The sequence below is a fragment of the Sorex araneus genome, chromosome X (assembly GCF_027595985.1).
Source record: "Sorex araneus isolate mSorAra2 chromosome X, mSorAra2.pri, whole genome shotgun sequence".
Classification (NCBI taxonomy): Eukaryota; Metazoa; Chordata; class Mammalia; order Eulipotyphla; family Soricidae; genus Sorex; species Sorex araneus.
Window position 1 is genome coordinate 285,637,128 of NC_073313.1, and position 15,136 is coordinate 285,652,263.

The 15,136-nt window shown below is 45.3% G+C and overlaps 1 protein-coding gene and 1 pseudogene across 4 annotated transcripts in view; one reads left to right on the forward strand and one right to left on the reverse strand.

Annotated features, from left to right (window-relative positions):
• The window catches only part of LOC129399564 (uncharacterized), a 742,397-nt pseudogene that overhangs the window by 53,742 nt on the left and 673,519 nt on the right, over nucleotides 1-15,136 (reverse strand).
• Nucleotides 12,963-15,136, forward strand: part of ACYP2 (acylphosphatase 2) — a 165,048-nt gene continuing 162,874 nt past the window's right edge. Inside the window, exon 1 of one of the 4 annotated variants that reach the window (XM_055119713.1) lies at nucleotides 12,963-13,497. In XM_055119713.1, coding sequence (XP_054975688.1) covers nucleotides 13,359-13,497 — 139 coding nt within the window. In that variant the 5' untranslated portion in view covers nucleotides 12,963-13,358. The remainder of the gene's footprint in view (nucleotides 13,498-15,136) is intronic. The other 3 variants (XM_055119715.1, XM_055119716.1, XM_055119714.1) reach the window with 3 other exon arrangements.

The window sequence follows — 15,136 nt, forward strand, 5'->3', positions numbered from 1 at the left end:
TCTTATGTATAGGACATGTGTCTCTGTAGTACATGCTCTTCAGAGAAGGGCAACTTTAATCAATACGGTGGATGAATGAACAATACTAATGCCCACTGGGTGGAAGTTCTGCTTTTCCTATGACATTCATAGCTAATAATAATTTCAGTCAAAGTACTTTCATTTCTAAGTGTTGTTCTAATTGAGAAATCCCAGAAGCATGTAAAGTGCTGAACATTTGTGGATTTAGTATGTATGTGTTCATATATGTGCACGCGTGGTCTCATAGATACAGTAGCACATATGCAGTACCAAACTCAGGACCTCATATATGTGGGGCAAGTGCTTTCCCGCTGAATTGTATCACTGGCTATCTAGAGGTATTATAGAGCCTGGGAGATGGCGCAGACAAGTAGGTGCATTCCCGACCTCACAAACACCACGAGGAGTGACACAGCACTGACCAGGAGTGGCATCGAGCACTGTCAGATATGTGCCCAGAGCAAAATTAATGAGAATAAATAAATAGGTAAAAGGGGGTTATCAGAGTCTAGAAAGAGAGAACCCAGATGCTGACACTCACCCGAAAACAGCACCATCGCGAATAAACAATCGTACTCCAGATGAGCTGTTTTTCCTTATGGAGCAGGTAGGTGGCAGCCATGGACCAGAAAACCAAGATTTATTGAAACAATCAAGATATTGGAATTTTTTTAAAAGCCTTATTTCATTATACGTTCTCTTCAAAACAAAATGGTAGCGCTATGAAGGAAACAGGCAATAAAAATAAAAAAGCAGATGTAAGACATTTATAGAATATCGGTTATGTGAGCCCTATCCTGAACTCTCCTGGTAGCTACCCCTTTGCCCCCCAAACTCCAGGAATAGTTCTATTGTGATTTTGGCCTATTTTTCTTAAATCTTAATATATTCTGCCTGTATTGAACATGCTTCTTTAGTAGTATCGTGATTATTTATTTTGTGGGCTCAGTGATCCTGGGGCCCAGGGGTCACTCCCGACAGTGCTCCATGGAGCCGAGGGGATGATGGCTGAGGCCTGGCCATGTGGCGCTGGAGGTACTGGCACCACAGCTGCCAGTGCTCGGAGGTGCCAGAAGGTCCAGGGTTGATGGAAGTGTGTACTTCAAGCCCCCGGACACTGAACATTGAAATGCTTCTTCGTTGCCCGAGAGATGGCATGTTTGAACTTCCACTCTCTTAAACTTCAGTCTTCCATTAAGAAAATTTTGCTCCCAAACACTGGGTTGATGGAGCTTCAGTTGCAGAACAAACAAGGCACCTAGACAGGATGGACTTAATGCTGGCTATGAAGTAGCTTATGAGGTCGTGGGGCGGGTAAGAACAGACTCTCTGGTCAGTGGTTCTTGTTCTTAGCTCACCCCGATATCTGGGTCACTTCTGACACGACAGATTCTGGAAAACACAGTGGGCTCTGACCCGAAACCTTCAGACATGGGCGTGCATCTAATGCTGAGCTCCCTGGTGAGTGTCAAGTGCAGCTGGCATCAGGAACCATGGAAACTGGGTGCCCAGGACCGACTTCTGCTTGCAGAACTGGATCATTAAAGGAAGTACCTAGGTTTCTGCGGTCAGGACACAATATACCCAATTGAGAAGCAGCTGACTTTAAAGGCATGTGCCCAGCCACAGAGGAAGCTGCCATGCTGGAAACTTCCACATACCATGAAGGGAACACTAGAAAGTGGTAGAATCTACCACAGTTGCCATTACATGAACTAGCAAAATAAATGTCCTGTACTCTGCCATTCTTCCTAAGACCAGGTCACGGTGATCTTGCTATGTCCCTGAAAAACCAAATATGTCTGTCACAGAATGTCTGCAGACGTTCCCCGCTGACACAACCCCTCCACATCTACCGGGATAAGGTCTCTCTCATGTAAGGAATTCCAGGGACAAGGACATAGAGGGGATGTCAGTTTGAACATTCCAGCCTACAGGAAAGCAAATTAGAAAGATATTAGTGTGGACATCAGAGGCTCATGGGATAGAAGGGTTGTTTAAAGACAGGGTCCCCTCGATATCACACCAGCCCAGATCTGAGGAGGGATGTGATTCATACTTGGTGTGATGCTGGGGGAGAAGGAGATAGCTTAAAAAGCAATCAGAAGCAGTGTCACTTTTTAGTGTCCATAGGAAAAAAATAAACTGCATCTTGGTTAAGTCTGTGCATGGGTGTTAGGAAGAGAAGGTTCTGTCTTGTCTACTTTTTTTGGAGTTGGTATCTATCTTCCTTGCACTTCCTGTCTTGATGCTACAGCTCAGAGCCTGGCCATGCTTTGTTCAAAATTTGGCCCTGCCACTTGGTGCCTTTTGATATGTTCAGCAGAGGTATTTGAGATTGATTCCTCTTCTTCTAATTCTAATTTTCTCCTTCTTGTTTGAGAGATCTGCAGATACATATTTTATGTTTTCTGAAGTATTTGGTGTCAAGCATCGTGTTGTTTTCGCCATGAGCTCCTCACTTCTACATCTGCTCCTGTGCATTTCACACAGATCATTTACAGATCACCTCCCTTTCCTGACCTCAGTTGGGGTTAATATTGTGGCCCTGGGGATGATGCTCTGACTTGGTTAGGATGCTCCCAGGGGTCTCACATCAGGTTGCTGTGTTCACACATCCAGGGGGGTTGCTTGCTGGGGGGCACCAGGCTTCCTCAGTGACTTGCACAAAGTCATTGGTGCCAACATATATGGTTGCTAAGAAGGCGTTCGTTTGGGCGCTCACACCTGTGCTCTTCTGGCTGCAGTGCTCATGCACCTTTTCAGCTGTGGCACTCCCTCATACCTGGCTGCCCTGGGGCTGGGAAATAGTTTATCGGGCCGGTGATCCAGACAGCATTGCTGACAGGATGGTGCTTGTGTGTGAAGTGTTAGGGACCAAGCCCGGGTGCTCATGCATGTAAGACATGCACTCTTTCTCCTGGAAATTCATTCTATTTTTGTTACACATTTCTTTATTAATCGAAAGACTAGTTAGTCCTATGTCATTTATTTGTCTATATGTGCTTGTATGTGTCTATATTTTAGCAGTTAAAATAGGCTTTAGTTCTTTGTTAAGTCAACTGTTCAATCCCATTTTGCCTGAGCATGACAGCAGTTGACTACAGATTTCAACTAGAGGTGGGTTTTATGTGATAGAAAATAAACTTTTGAAAAGTGACCTTTTATTTTAGAATAATTTTGTTTGTAAAATTCTTATTTATATAGCTAAATTTATATATATATATATTTATATATTTATTTGTATTAGATAATACAAAATTTTCCTCTATCCTCCAATTTTCCCTTATTATGATCTTACATTGTATATATGTCATAATGAATGAATAATATCATTTCATTATTAACTAAAGTTCATAATTTATTTTTCCTGTTTTCATTTTCTTGTTTTGTTTCTGGGCAACTCATGAGTGTGCTCAGGGCTTCCTCCTGCAATGTGCTCTGGGGCCCTTTCTGGTGGTCTCAGAACATATGATTGTTGGATTATGGTTTCCAGCCTTTTAGGTTTAGCTTTGGTTTGTCCTTTCTCTCCCCTCGGGGAGCTTAGTTACTTCCTCCACAGTGCTCCCAAGGCACTCCCAATCCTCTGTGTTTTTCTTTAACCTCTCCTTTATGCTTTGCTTCCCTATCTATTAATCAAATACATCCCAAACCAGACCCTGTAACTTGTAAAGTCAAATTCTTCTGAGGGCTCTGGATTTGTATATGTGAATGAAATCTTGCTTTTCTCTTTTTTCATGTCCTTCGCATAGTTTATTTTAGTGCAATGTCCTTTTTTGTGACCTTTGGCGACCTTCGTAACAATGACATGTGATGACCAGGATTGAACATGGTCAGCTACATGTAAGGTAAATGCCTTAACCCCTGTATTATTTCCCCTGGCCCCTTTCCCAATTTTTTTGTTTTAAGTATTTTTCTGTTCCAGAATCTCATCAGAACACATGTTCTATTCAATCATTATGTCTCCTTAGGAGCTTGTTTCTCTGGTTTTCTACACATCACAGTTTTGAAGATTATTGGTCAGGTATTTTGTGGGGTTAAAAATATTATTTCAATTTTCTGATAAAGAGATTAAATCCTGTTCAAGGGATTGACAATATGATGCTAACGACCATGAATCTGGTCTAGTAATAATTTCCTGATAATTTCTTTACCAACAAAATATTCTTTCCATTAGAGAATCATTGAATTGGCTTGCTTAGGCTTATTCAATTATGGAAATTAAAATTTGCAATCAGTTGAACCCTGCTCTTTCAACAGAATAATCACAAAAATATTTCAGGCATAAATACATTCATGGATGAAATACATAACTTGGTTCTCCCTGAAATAAGTAAACCTTAACATATGATTTCTAAGAATTCACTCTCAACTGTCCTCATGTGTAGGATAACTACACACTTTTGCAGTGGTGAAGAAATTTATAGGTGATACCTTCTCAGTTCAAATGCCATTTAGACACAGTTGTGTTGCTGGTCCTGACTTTATAGGTTTTAGAGCCTGGTCATATTATTGTACCCCCAAAACACAGGCGGGATGTTCCATTTCTGTTTATTACTTAAACATGACCCTACATTAAACACAGATCATCAACAATACTCAAAAAAAGGGAAAATTGATGAGGTTCTAATTTCAGCCCGGACTAAAGAATACCTATTTATTTAAAATTATTATTTGGGTTATAAAATGAGATCATTTATCTAATTTAGTGTATGTGATGAGCCTGCTTCTATTCATTTCAGTTAGAAGTCAAATAATCCCATACTCAGACAGTGTTGCTAATGGTATATTTACATTGGTACAGCCTTTAAAAAAATTTTGGATACATATAAGGACATATTAAGGGCATATCTAAGGAGATATATCAAGGACAATAAACTCATCTTGCAATTTAATATTCTAATTTCTACTTTCTATTAAAAGTATGGCAATAAAGGTATTGGCATGAACACACCTCCTCAATATATATTGTGGTAGTAAAATCAGAGGGAATCTGAGTATGTAATAACAGGAATTAGTAGGTCCCTACAGTTATTATACTCTAAATGATATATTATGAAATTACTAAAATATTCATTGGAGAGATTAAATATGAAAAAGAAAAGTGAAAAGTTGAAATAGGAGCTTGGGAAGTGGCCCACAATAGAGCGCATGTTCTGCACGTGTGCAGTCGATTCTTGTACTATGTTCTCACTCCACCCCTGCACTGTGTTCCCACTCACCCCTACACTGTTCTCCAATACACTCCTGCACTGTGCTCCCACCCATCCCTGCACTTCTCTCCCACCCAGCCCTACACTGTGCTCCCCCACCCCACCCCTGAACTGTTCTGTCACCCACCCCTACACTGTGCTCCAACACACTCCTGCACTGTGCTCCAACCCACCCCTGCACTATGCTTCCACCCATCCCTGCATTGTGTTCCCACTCACCCCTGCATTGCTCTCCCATCCCACCCCTGCACTGTGCTCCCACACCACTCCTGTGCTGCTCTCTCACCCAACCCTACACTGTGCTTCAACACACACCTGCACTGCTCTCCCATCCCACCCATTCCTGCACTGTGCTTCCACCCACCCCTGCACTGCTCTCCCATCCCACCCCTGTACTGTGCTTCCACCTACACCTGCACTATGCTTCCAGCCACCACTGCATCTCCCTGCATTACATCCTCTACCTCAATACAAACAAAATGATCACTCTAACTCATATACATGTGTGTATATATGAAAAGAAACTGTAGTACTGTAGCACTGTCATCCCATTGCTCATCGATTTGCTTGAGCTGGCACCAGTAATGTCTCCATTGTGAGACTTGCTGTTACTGTTTTTGGCATGTCGAATATGCCACGGGTAGCTTGCCAGGCTCTGCAGGGCGGGCGGGATACTCTCGATAGCTTGCCGGGCTCTCCGAGAGGGATGGAAGAATCGAACCCGGGTCTGCCACATGCAAGACAAATGCCCTACCCACTGTGCTATTGCTCCAGTCCAGAAAATAAACAAAATGATAAAAACTTCTTTTAGTGTTATGGATAAATTTTACACCTATTAAAAATTCTCTAATAATGAGTGACATTTAATATTACCTTAAGCATTATCAACATGTGCTTAAATTTCTAAAGTATTGGGGGCCAGAGAGACAGTGAGGCAAATAGAGCATTTGCCTTGCACGCAGCTGTCCCATATTTGATCACCATTGACCTATTTGGTCTCCCCGAATTCCACCAGAAGAGATCCCTGAACACAGTCAGGAGAAGCCTTGAGCACTGTTGGATGAGGCCCCCAAAGAAAAATAAATTTCTAGTTTAGGATACCATATTGTCAATTCTTGCTGAAACGGTACATAAAAAAGTTTGCTAATGTTCTTTTGTTGGCAGACAATGCGTATTTCAGCTGAGCAAATGTCAATTGTTGCTATAGCACTTCTAAAAATACAACAGCTTTATAATAACTAGTAAGGGAACTCTTGGAAAATGCAGGGAATAAATTGTTAAGTGAAGGAAAATGTCAAACTCAGTCAATGACAGGATCAATGATAAGAGATAGACAGGATTGAGTTTTAGGTTTGATTTTTTAAAAATAGCCATTTAAAAAAATAGCCATAGCATCTGAGGATTGAATTCAGGGACTCACAAGAATTGAATTCAGGGGCTCAAGGATTCAGCCTCACCCATTTAAGCTATTCACCCCATCCCAAAATTCACTTTTTAGAAGTAGTGGGGAAGACAGGTAAGTAATTAGGATGAGGCTGGTAATGAAGTTCAGAACTAGGGCACCTGGGTTCAGTTCCTGAACCCAGATATACATTTATATATATGCAGAGCCTGGCAAGCTACCCATGATGTATTCGGTATGCCAAAAGCAGTAACAATAACGTGCTCTTCATGTTCCTGGAGCCAGCAGACGCCATTGGACTACACTAGCACGTGACAGGAATGGAGATGTTATTGGTGCCCAATCGAGCAATTGATGAGCAATGGGATGACTGTGATACAGTGATACAGTGATATATATGAGAGAGAGATTAAGGGAGAGAGAGCGAGATCGACGAGAGAGAGAGAGAGAGAGAGAGAGAGAGAGAGAGAGAGAGAGAGAGAGAGAGAGAGAGAAGTAAATGAAATGTTATGGGGAATGAGCTCAAAGAGCCAGATGTCACATGCCTGGATTTAATCTCCTGCATTTCTTGGATTTCTTAGCATTATTTGGGAGAACCAGGACAACAACAAAAGTCCCCAAAAATCAGTGAGGGTGAGGGTAAAATCTGGTGAGTCCTTGCCTAGGCTACTGCATAGTGTCCAAAGCCAGTTGGGTTGGCATCTCCAATCTCTGTCCTGCAGGGTGTATAAAAATAAAAATAAAAAGAAAAGGAGCACAGGCGGCGAGGCAGGCGAAGGAAGGAAGAAGGCCAAACTGGTTGCTCGATCGGTTTATTTCATGTCCATCTCCATTCTCCTCTGATTCTCCTCCTGCTTCTTTCTCCCCCATCCTACTTCATTCTCTCTCTCTCTGCCTCTCTCCCGGCTCTCGGTCTCTCTCTCGATCTGTGGATCTGGCCCCCGTGGATCTGGCCCCCGTGGATCTGGCCCCCAACCCACTCTTACAGCCTCGTTAAATCTCCACAGCATGAGGGGGTTGGGGCATACACATAGGTGTGGTCAGCTATAGGGTAAGGTTCTTTTCCCTCAGGGGATGCTTCTCCTAGGACTTAATTCTCTTTCAGCAGGAGGATCCACCCAAGGGCAGAGTCCCATGAATGTGTTTCTCTTCTCCTCAGCCAGCAAACATATAAGAATTCATAATATTAATTATTTTGTATGAACACAATAAGAGATGCATTAAAGCTTATAGAATTGCTCTCCTGGGGCCATCTCAATCTCAGACTACAGTGCTCAGGCCAGATCAGTCTTTCCTATCCCTGGCAGGGTCCCAGTCTCATAATTACTATTGGATCATGACAGCATTTGTCTATGATCAAGCTCTTAACTTATAGTTAAGAATTAGGCACTTTGGCCAGGCCCATCTCGATGCCAGGGTAGCACATAACTCGCTTGCCCTGGATCCTTCCCGTCCCACGTCGGGGACCCTACTTTGGGGTGCTAGGAACCGAGGGCAACTGAGGCTTAAGTGGAGAAAGCAGATGCCCAGGAGGGAATATCGAGGCCAATTAAGTCTTAAGTTATAAAAACATAATATTGTCTTCTTGTGTCTATACAAAAAAGACATAGCTTTAAAGTAAATTATTCAAAAGGCATAAAGAGGAGAGAAAGGCAATGTTATAATATTCAGTGTCCTAGAAAGTTCTGACCTTACCAATTAACAGAGTTTGATTAAGGGAAGAGCAGATAAACTGGTAGAAATGGTTACAGATAAACAAAGGAATGGGAGTGACTCGGGAGCACTTTGATGGGTGTGACTGATAAACCTAAGCTCCTAGTGGCAAGGGGGAAAGGACAAACCAATGATATCCAACAGCAGGGGTGGGTCGCAGAGACTAGGACAACACAGAAAGACAAACTCTTAAGGACTGTCCAAGGTCAGGGTGACCCGGGCAGCCCTCAGTGGTCTCTCAGGCTGAAGCAAGCAGCATGTGGGCATTGCAGTCTCTGGAGAGCAGAGGCCGGGGGATTTCACAGTGCCAGTCAGCGGGCTTGCTTAAAGTGCCTGACAATTTCCTGTTCTATTTTCCCCAAGTTGTCTTCTACGTCAAAAAGACCCTGGACTGTTTTCTTTTATTTGTGTGGTGCAAGTTTGCATTCTAAGACGTGAGCTGTTTGTCGGGAGACATATCTCAACCTTGGGGGCGTTGGTCAAGGGGACAAACTCCCACAGATTAATAAAGGGATTGGATAGGAAGTGAGATGAGATACTCCAATAAAGTAGATGCAAAAGCATGCCTTTTTTAGTTTGTTTAGAGTGGAAGGTACCCCAAGCCATCTTGAGGTACCCCCAAGTCACCCCCACTTGCAGGGTGGGGTAAGTGGCTAACAGGTTAGTGGTGATTGAAGATTTTTGCTTTTATCTGATCACTGTATCACTGTGATACCATAGTTCGTTGATTTACTCGAGCGGACACCAGTAACATCTCCATTTGTCCCAGCCCTGAGATTTTAGCAGCCTCTCCGTACTCGTCTTTCCCAACGATTGAAGGCTCTTTCAAGGATCAGGGGAATGAGACCTATCGTTACTGTTTTTGGCATATCTAATACGCCATGGGTAGCTTGCCAGGCTCTCTGCCTGTGTGGGTGGGATACTCTTGGTAGCTTGCTGGGCTCTTCGAGAGGTATATATAATGTGTCTTGCGGCCAAGAAGTGGCCCCCCAATCCAGAAAGCGGCCTGGAGTGTGGTGGCAGTTGGGTAGTGGAGGTCAGCTACCAGGGCTGGGTCCCTTGGCTTGGGGAGGGTTCTCACCCCACCCCCTCTGGGGCATCCGAGTGAAAACAGCCTGGTGGGGAGTCCTATGGGGCCCTCTTTTTTTTTCTTTTTGGGTCATGTGTAATCACAAAAAGAACTGGTGTTACGAAGATGCAAGGATGCCTGAGTTCAGTGAGAACTGTTTTCAATCCTCCCCATCAAAGAACCAAGACCACAGTCTGATGGTGAAAATGGCCCATTTAATGCAGAGTGCTAGCATACTTATAGAACATCTGAAAGGGGGTTGAGGTAACGACCTGTATCATAGTCATTTACATAGATAAACATTTGGCAGAGGGAATTCTTTTAGGGAGATCAACTCAAGGAGACACACTGTCTCCCAAGAGCAACTGTATTGCTTTTATGTTTCCCTCTAATTGTATAAGTTATCGACACTAGCAGTTGTTTGGATAAACACAGTAAGAGACAAAGATTCCAACACTTAGTTCTCTGGCTGAGAGCAAACAAGGCTTTAAACACTTGGTTGTCTGGGCTCTGAGTGCAAGAAAAACATGCATTTATGCTTTCTAGAATGTCCCATTTTGCTGCCTGGTAGTTTTGCCACTCGCCCCAGGTCCATCCCAGTCCCACGGTGGGACCTCCCTTTTGGGGTGTCAGGAACTACAGAAACTGAAGCCTGAGTCAAGTAGTTATGATCAAGTAATTATGCCCAGGAACAGATATATTTCAGAGTTAATCAACTCCCAAATATTAGGAACATAGCAGTAATGGTTTTTCTGTGTTTAACCAAAGAACATTGCTCTATGGTAACATAAAAAGGCTATAGGGGAAACAGAAAGGCAAGTACAAATATACAGCACTTCAAATACAAAGCGTATCAGTACAAGTTCAGAATTAACAGAAAGTTTTGTTTTACAAGCAATTGAGATTAATATGGGAGACTGTGACAATGCGAGGTAAAATACAAGGGAAAGATTACAAATAAACTTTAACTGAGGGATGCTAGCAAGGGTAATATAAATTCCTCTAGGAGGAGGAAAGGAGACAATACACTGATAAAGCCTAAAGCACTTAGGGTTAATATCCAACACAAAGGGGAGGTTGAAGATAGATTTTGACTAAATTAAGGATGTTAGCAAGGGCATGGTAAGCTTCTCTGGGAGGAGGAAAGGGGAAATACACTGATAAAGACTAAAGCACTTAGGGTTGATAATCGACGGGGTCACACCTAGCGATGCTCAGGATTTACTCTTGGCTTTGCACTCAGGAATTACCCCTGGCGGTGCTTAGGGGACCATATGGGATGCTGGGAATCAAACCTGGGTCAGCCTTGTGCTATTCATTTTATACTCCCATCTGATATGCTCTGTGAAACTACCATGTGTCACTGGAAAGAGTGGCATGAAAAAAAATGATCCTCCCTACTCCCCCAAATGACATAAAGGCCATGTTGATTCTAGAGACTTCATGGAATGAGCTGAAAGAGGAGAGGACTCCAAATGGTGAGGTCCCCGTAATTAAGCCAATGCTTGAAAGGGAGTTATTAAGAATCTTCAATTAATAGGAAGAGAGATGAAAGGAAGACATAAATTGTGAGCTCTTTGCAATTAAACCTTCATTGCACGAAATGATCTGGATTAACACTTCTAGAACAGAGTTTACTTTAAAAGCGATTTAAGGGAACCACGTGGACTCCCCACTCGCCGCTGCCACCGCTCCAGCATGTCCGAGGAGCCCAAAAGAGCTACTTTGGACACCAGCAGCCCACTGAAATTCCTCCAGAACGTGAACTGGGCGTTTCCGCCAGGCTACCCCAGCGGGGTCCCAGTATTTCTCATTTTTTTTTAAATCTCTCTCTCTCTCAACCCCTCCCTCCTGGGCACAGCACAGCCTCCACCCCTTTTCTTTGAGCACAAAGTGGAGACACAGACCCAAATGCGCGGCGTGGCTTGTGGGACATCGCGGGGCGGAGAAGTACCGGTCTCCGTCCACCGCCGACACTTAAGAACGGTGGAACCACGTGGACTCCCCACTCGCCGCTGCCGCCACTCCAGCATGACCGAGGAGCCCAAAAGAGTTACTTTGGACACCAGCTGCCCACTGAAATTCCTCCAGAACGTGAACTGAGCGTTTCCGCCAGGCTGCCCCAGCAGGAGCCCGGTATTTCTCTAGGTTTTCCCATCTTATGAGCACCATAAAAGGGTAAAAGATTGTAGTGATAGAATTTCTGGCAGAATTTTCCCTGGACTTTATACAGAAATCCAAAACCGCACGGCTGCTGCTGCGGCCACGCGACCTAATGTCATCTAATCATCAGCAATATGAAATGGTTCCTTTGTAACGGGTTGGACTTTGGGGGGATAACCCTAACAAGAATAGTAACTCTTTTGTTGAAATATTGAAGGCAATCATAGTGGTAGCCATCTCTCTAGACTGAACTAAGCTACAACCCCACGCCAGCTGAGGGGAAGAAATATTTCTTTCTCGGGAAGAAATGTGGCGTGGCGTAAGCCATATTATGATGTCCATTAAGCATACACGAACCTGGTGGCGTGGGAATGGGATATGAGGGAAAAAAATAGAAATTATGTACATGGAACAGCAGGACGCTGGTGGAGCCGGGGCCAATACCAGCGCACTACTATTGGTTCCAGAAACTGCTTGCAGACATGCTGCTAGACTATCAACTAAGCTATAGCCCCACGCTGGCTGATGATGGGAAATAACCATCTTTCTAGGTTTCTTCTCCCTTTGTCAGGCAGCGTGGCGACAATCATATTATGAAGATTACTAAGCAGGCATAAACTTGGTGGCACGGGAAGGAGGGGGAACAAGAAAAATGAATGAAGAGAAGTTATGTAACAAACAGTGGGACTTAATATCTTTACATTCTCAGCAATGGAAAACTATCAAATGCTTCCTTGGCAGTAGGACTGCCTTTTTTTTGGGGGGGGGGGACTCCAGCACCAATAGTGAGTTATGAGTTGAAACATGGAATGTAATCAAGATAAAGAGTAATCAAAATGAAACTTATCACTTACAAGGGGGGGACAGGGGGGATGGGTGGGGGCAGGAGGTGGGAGGCATACTGGGGTGGTTGGAATATGGGCACTGGTGAAGGGAAGGGTGTTTGAGTATTGTATAACTGACATAACCCTGAGAACTATGTAACTTTCCACATGGTGATTCAATAAAAAATAAAAAAGCTTAAAAAAAAATAAAAGCGATTTAAGCACTATGAAAGTTTTAGACAATTTTTTGGTGTTCCCTGATAGAATTGGTGCCTTCAGATTGCAGAGGATTCTTTTTGAGTCTGGAGAGAAAGATGTAAAGGTGAATTCTCACAAAGGAATCTGAAATTCTAGAAGACGGCTGCTGTTCGTCACTGCATCCACTGGGGAAACGCGGGTGTTACTGATTTATTTGTGGTGGGGGAGGCTGGCATCATAGCCCGGAGCGCTCAAGGCTGACCCTGGGGTGCTCCAGGGCCCACGCACGGTGCCAGGATGGAAGGGGCTTGCCTTGCATGCGTCGTAGGCCCTGACCGGACCACCCCTGGGTGTTGGGTCACGTTCGATAAGGGTGCCACGATTATAGTCAAACGTGAACAAGCGCTGCCCGTGGCCTCTCTTCCACTTCCCCAGCCGCCTAGCCTCCTGGCCCGCAAGCTGCTGTCCCCAGGCCAGGGCAGAAACGCAGGCCAGGCCGCGCGGCCGCCTCCCCAGTGTCTAAGACTTGAGATTCTTCTCCGGGGCAGAGAAGCCCACCCGTCGGGAACCGGCCCGCCGCCGGCCAGGTGGGCGAAGAGGCGCACAGTCTCCTGCCTACCGGCCGGGTCTCGCCAGGGAACACTCGGTTCCGGCCCAGCGCCAGCGCCAACGGGCGCCGTCGCCGACCTCCGCCGCCCCGGCGGGACTGACCTGGCGTGACCCCGCGCGCCCGCGTCCCGCCCGGTGTCAGGCCCATGTGCCCGCTGCTGCGCCCGCCGCTGCGCCCGCTGCTGCGCCCGCTGCCCGCGCCCCGCTGCCCGCGCCGCGCGCTGCCCGCTGCCATGGCCGCGGCCCTCAAGTCGGTGGACTACGAGGTGCACGGGATCGTGCAGGGTAGGCGCGGGCAGGCGGGCGCGGGGGCGCGGGGCGTGGGGCCCAGCGGGGCGCGGGACCCAACGGGGCCTAACGCGGCCTAACGAGCCCAGCGGGGCCCAACGGGGCGCGCGGGCGCGGGGACACGGGGACGCGGGGACAAACGGGGTCTAACGGGAACTAACGGGACCCAACGGGGCGCGGGGGGCGCGGGGGGCGCGGGGACGCGGGGCCTAACGGGGCCCAAGGGGGCGCGGGGGGCGCGGGGACACAGGAACTCTGCAGCAACTGCGGGCAGACGGTTGGCGCCTGCGCGCGCGGGGCGGGCTCGGGGGTCGAGGCGCGCGGGGCCTCACGGGGCACGGGGTGGGGGGAGGGGCGCGGGAGGCGCGGGGGGCGGGGCACTAACGGGGAGTAACGGGGCGCGGGGTCAGCGCTGAGCTACTGGCCCCAGTTAACGGGCAGTGTTTTAGGACACCTTGTCTAGGTCTGAGACCTCACTAAATAAAGAGATGATTTTATTTCCGTGGTTAGTTACACATTTTGGTTTCAGGTTCAGTTTAAAATAGTTAACAAAGTGCTCACAGTTTTTCTGTAGGTTGCCTAAGAAATAAATGCAATAAGTGTTATCTACATAACTGTGGATGTAACGATATTATCACATATGAATAATTTATGATTAATATAGCATAAGCACTAGAGGAATGATACAGAAGTGATTCCTAATATAAAGAGGGACATTGTAAAAGTAAATTTTAATTAAAAATATAGAATAATCTTAGTGCAAACTAAGTACAATTAAGTTTACTTACTGTAAAATTCCTTGTTAGTGATACTGACAAAGTTAATTTACAAAGAAAGAAGATATCATTGGGAACATTCAATTTATTTCTTTTAAATAATGGTGGTAGGAATTAAACCCAGAGCCTGAGCCTGATTCCTAATAAGGTAACCACTAAGAACATTTAATAGGGACAAAATATAGACTGAAAAGTAAAATTGTTATTCAATATTTAAATGTAAAAATTCTCAATGAAAATGGTTTCAGAGATATAAAAACAAAATTGGGAAAGATGGTAAGTGATTACCTGTCCTGGAGTAAAGCTGCTCAGGGAATTAACTGACTTAATGAAGTCAGTCACAAAACGTTTCCAATCCCAGCAAGGCATTATTGTATTCCTTTTGATATGTTTGAATTGAAAACATCTTTGCTGACAAATTGCAGTCAAAATATTCAAGGGGTCATATGTACTATACCTGACTCATTCCATTTTTTCTTTTTTAATTGAATCACAGTTACGAAGTTGTTCCTGTTTGGGTTTCAGTAATGTAATGTTCCAACGATTTCCTTCAGTGTACATTTCCCACCACCAATATCCCTAGTTGCCCTCCAGCCACCACACCCCCCACCTCCACTCAGCCAGTCTTCATGACCCTCACTCCCTCACCCCCCTCTCTTACTCCCCGCTACCTCTCCCCCCTCCTCCCACTTCTCCTCCTCTCTCCCCCTCTGTCTCCTGAAAGGTTATCATGAACATCTCTTTATCTTCTTTTAGCACTCAGTTCTCCAGAGCGATTGATTCCAGCTATCACTGTCATAGTGGCCCGTTCTCTGTCCTACCTGCCTTCTCGATCTTGTGACAGGCTTCCAACCATGGAC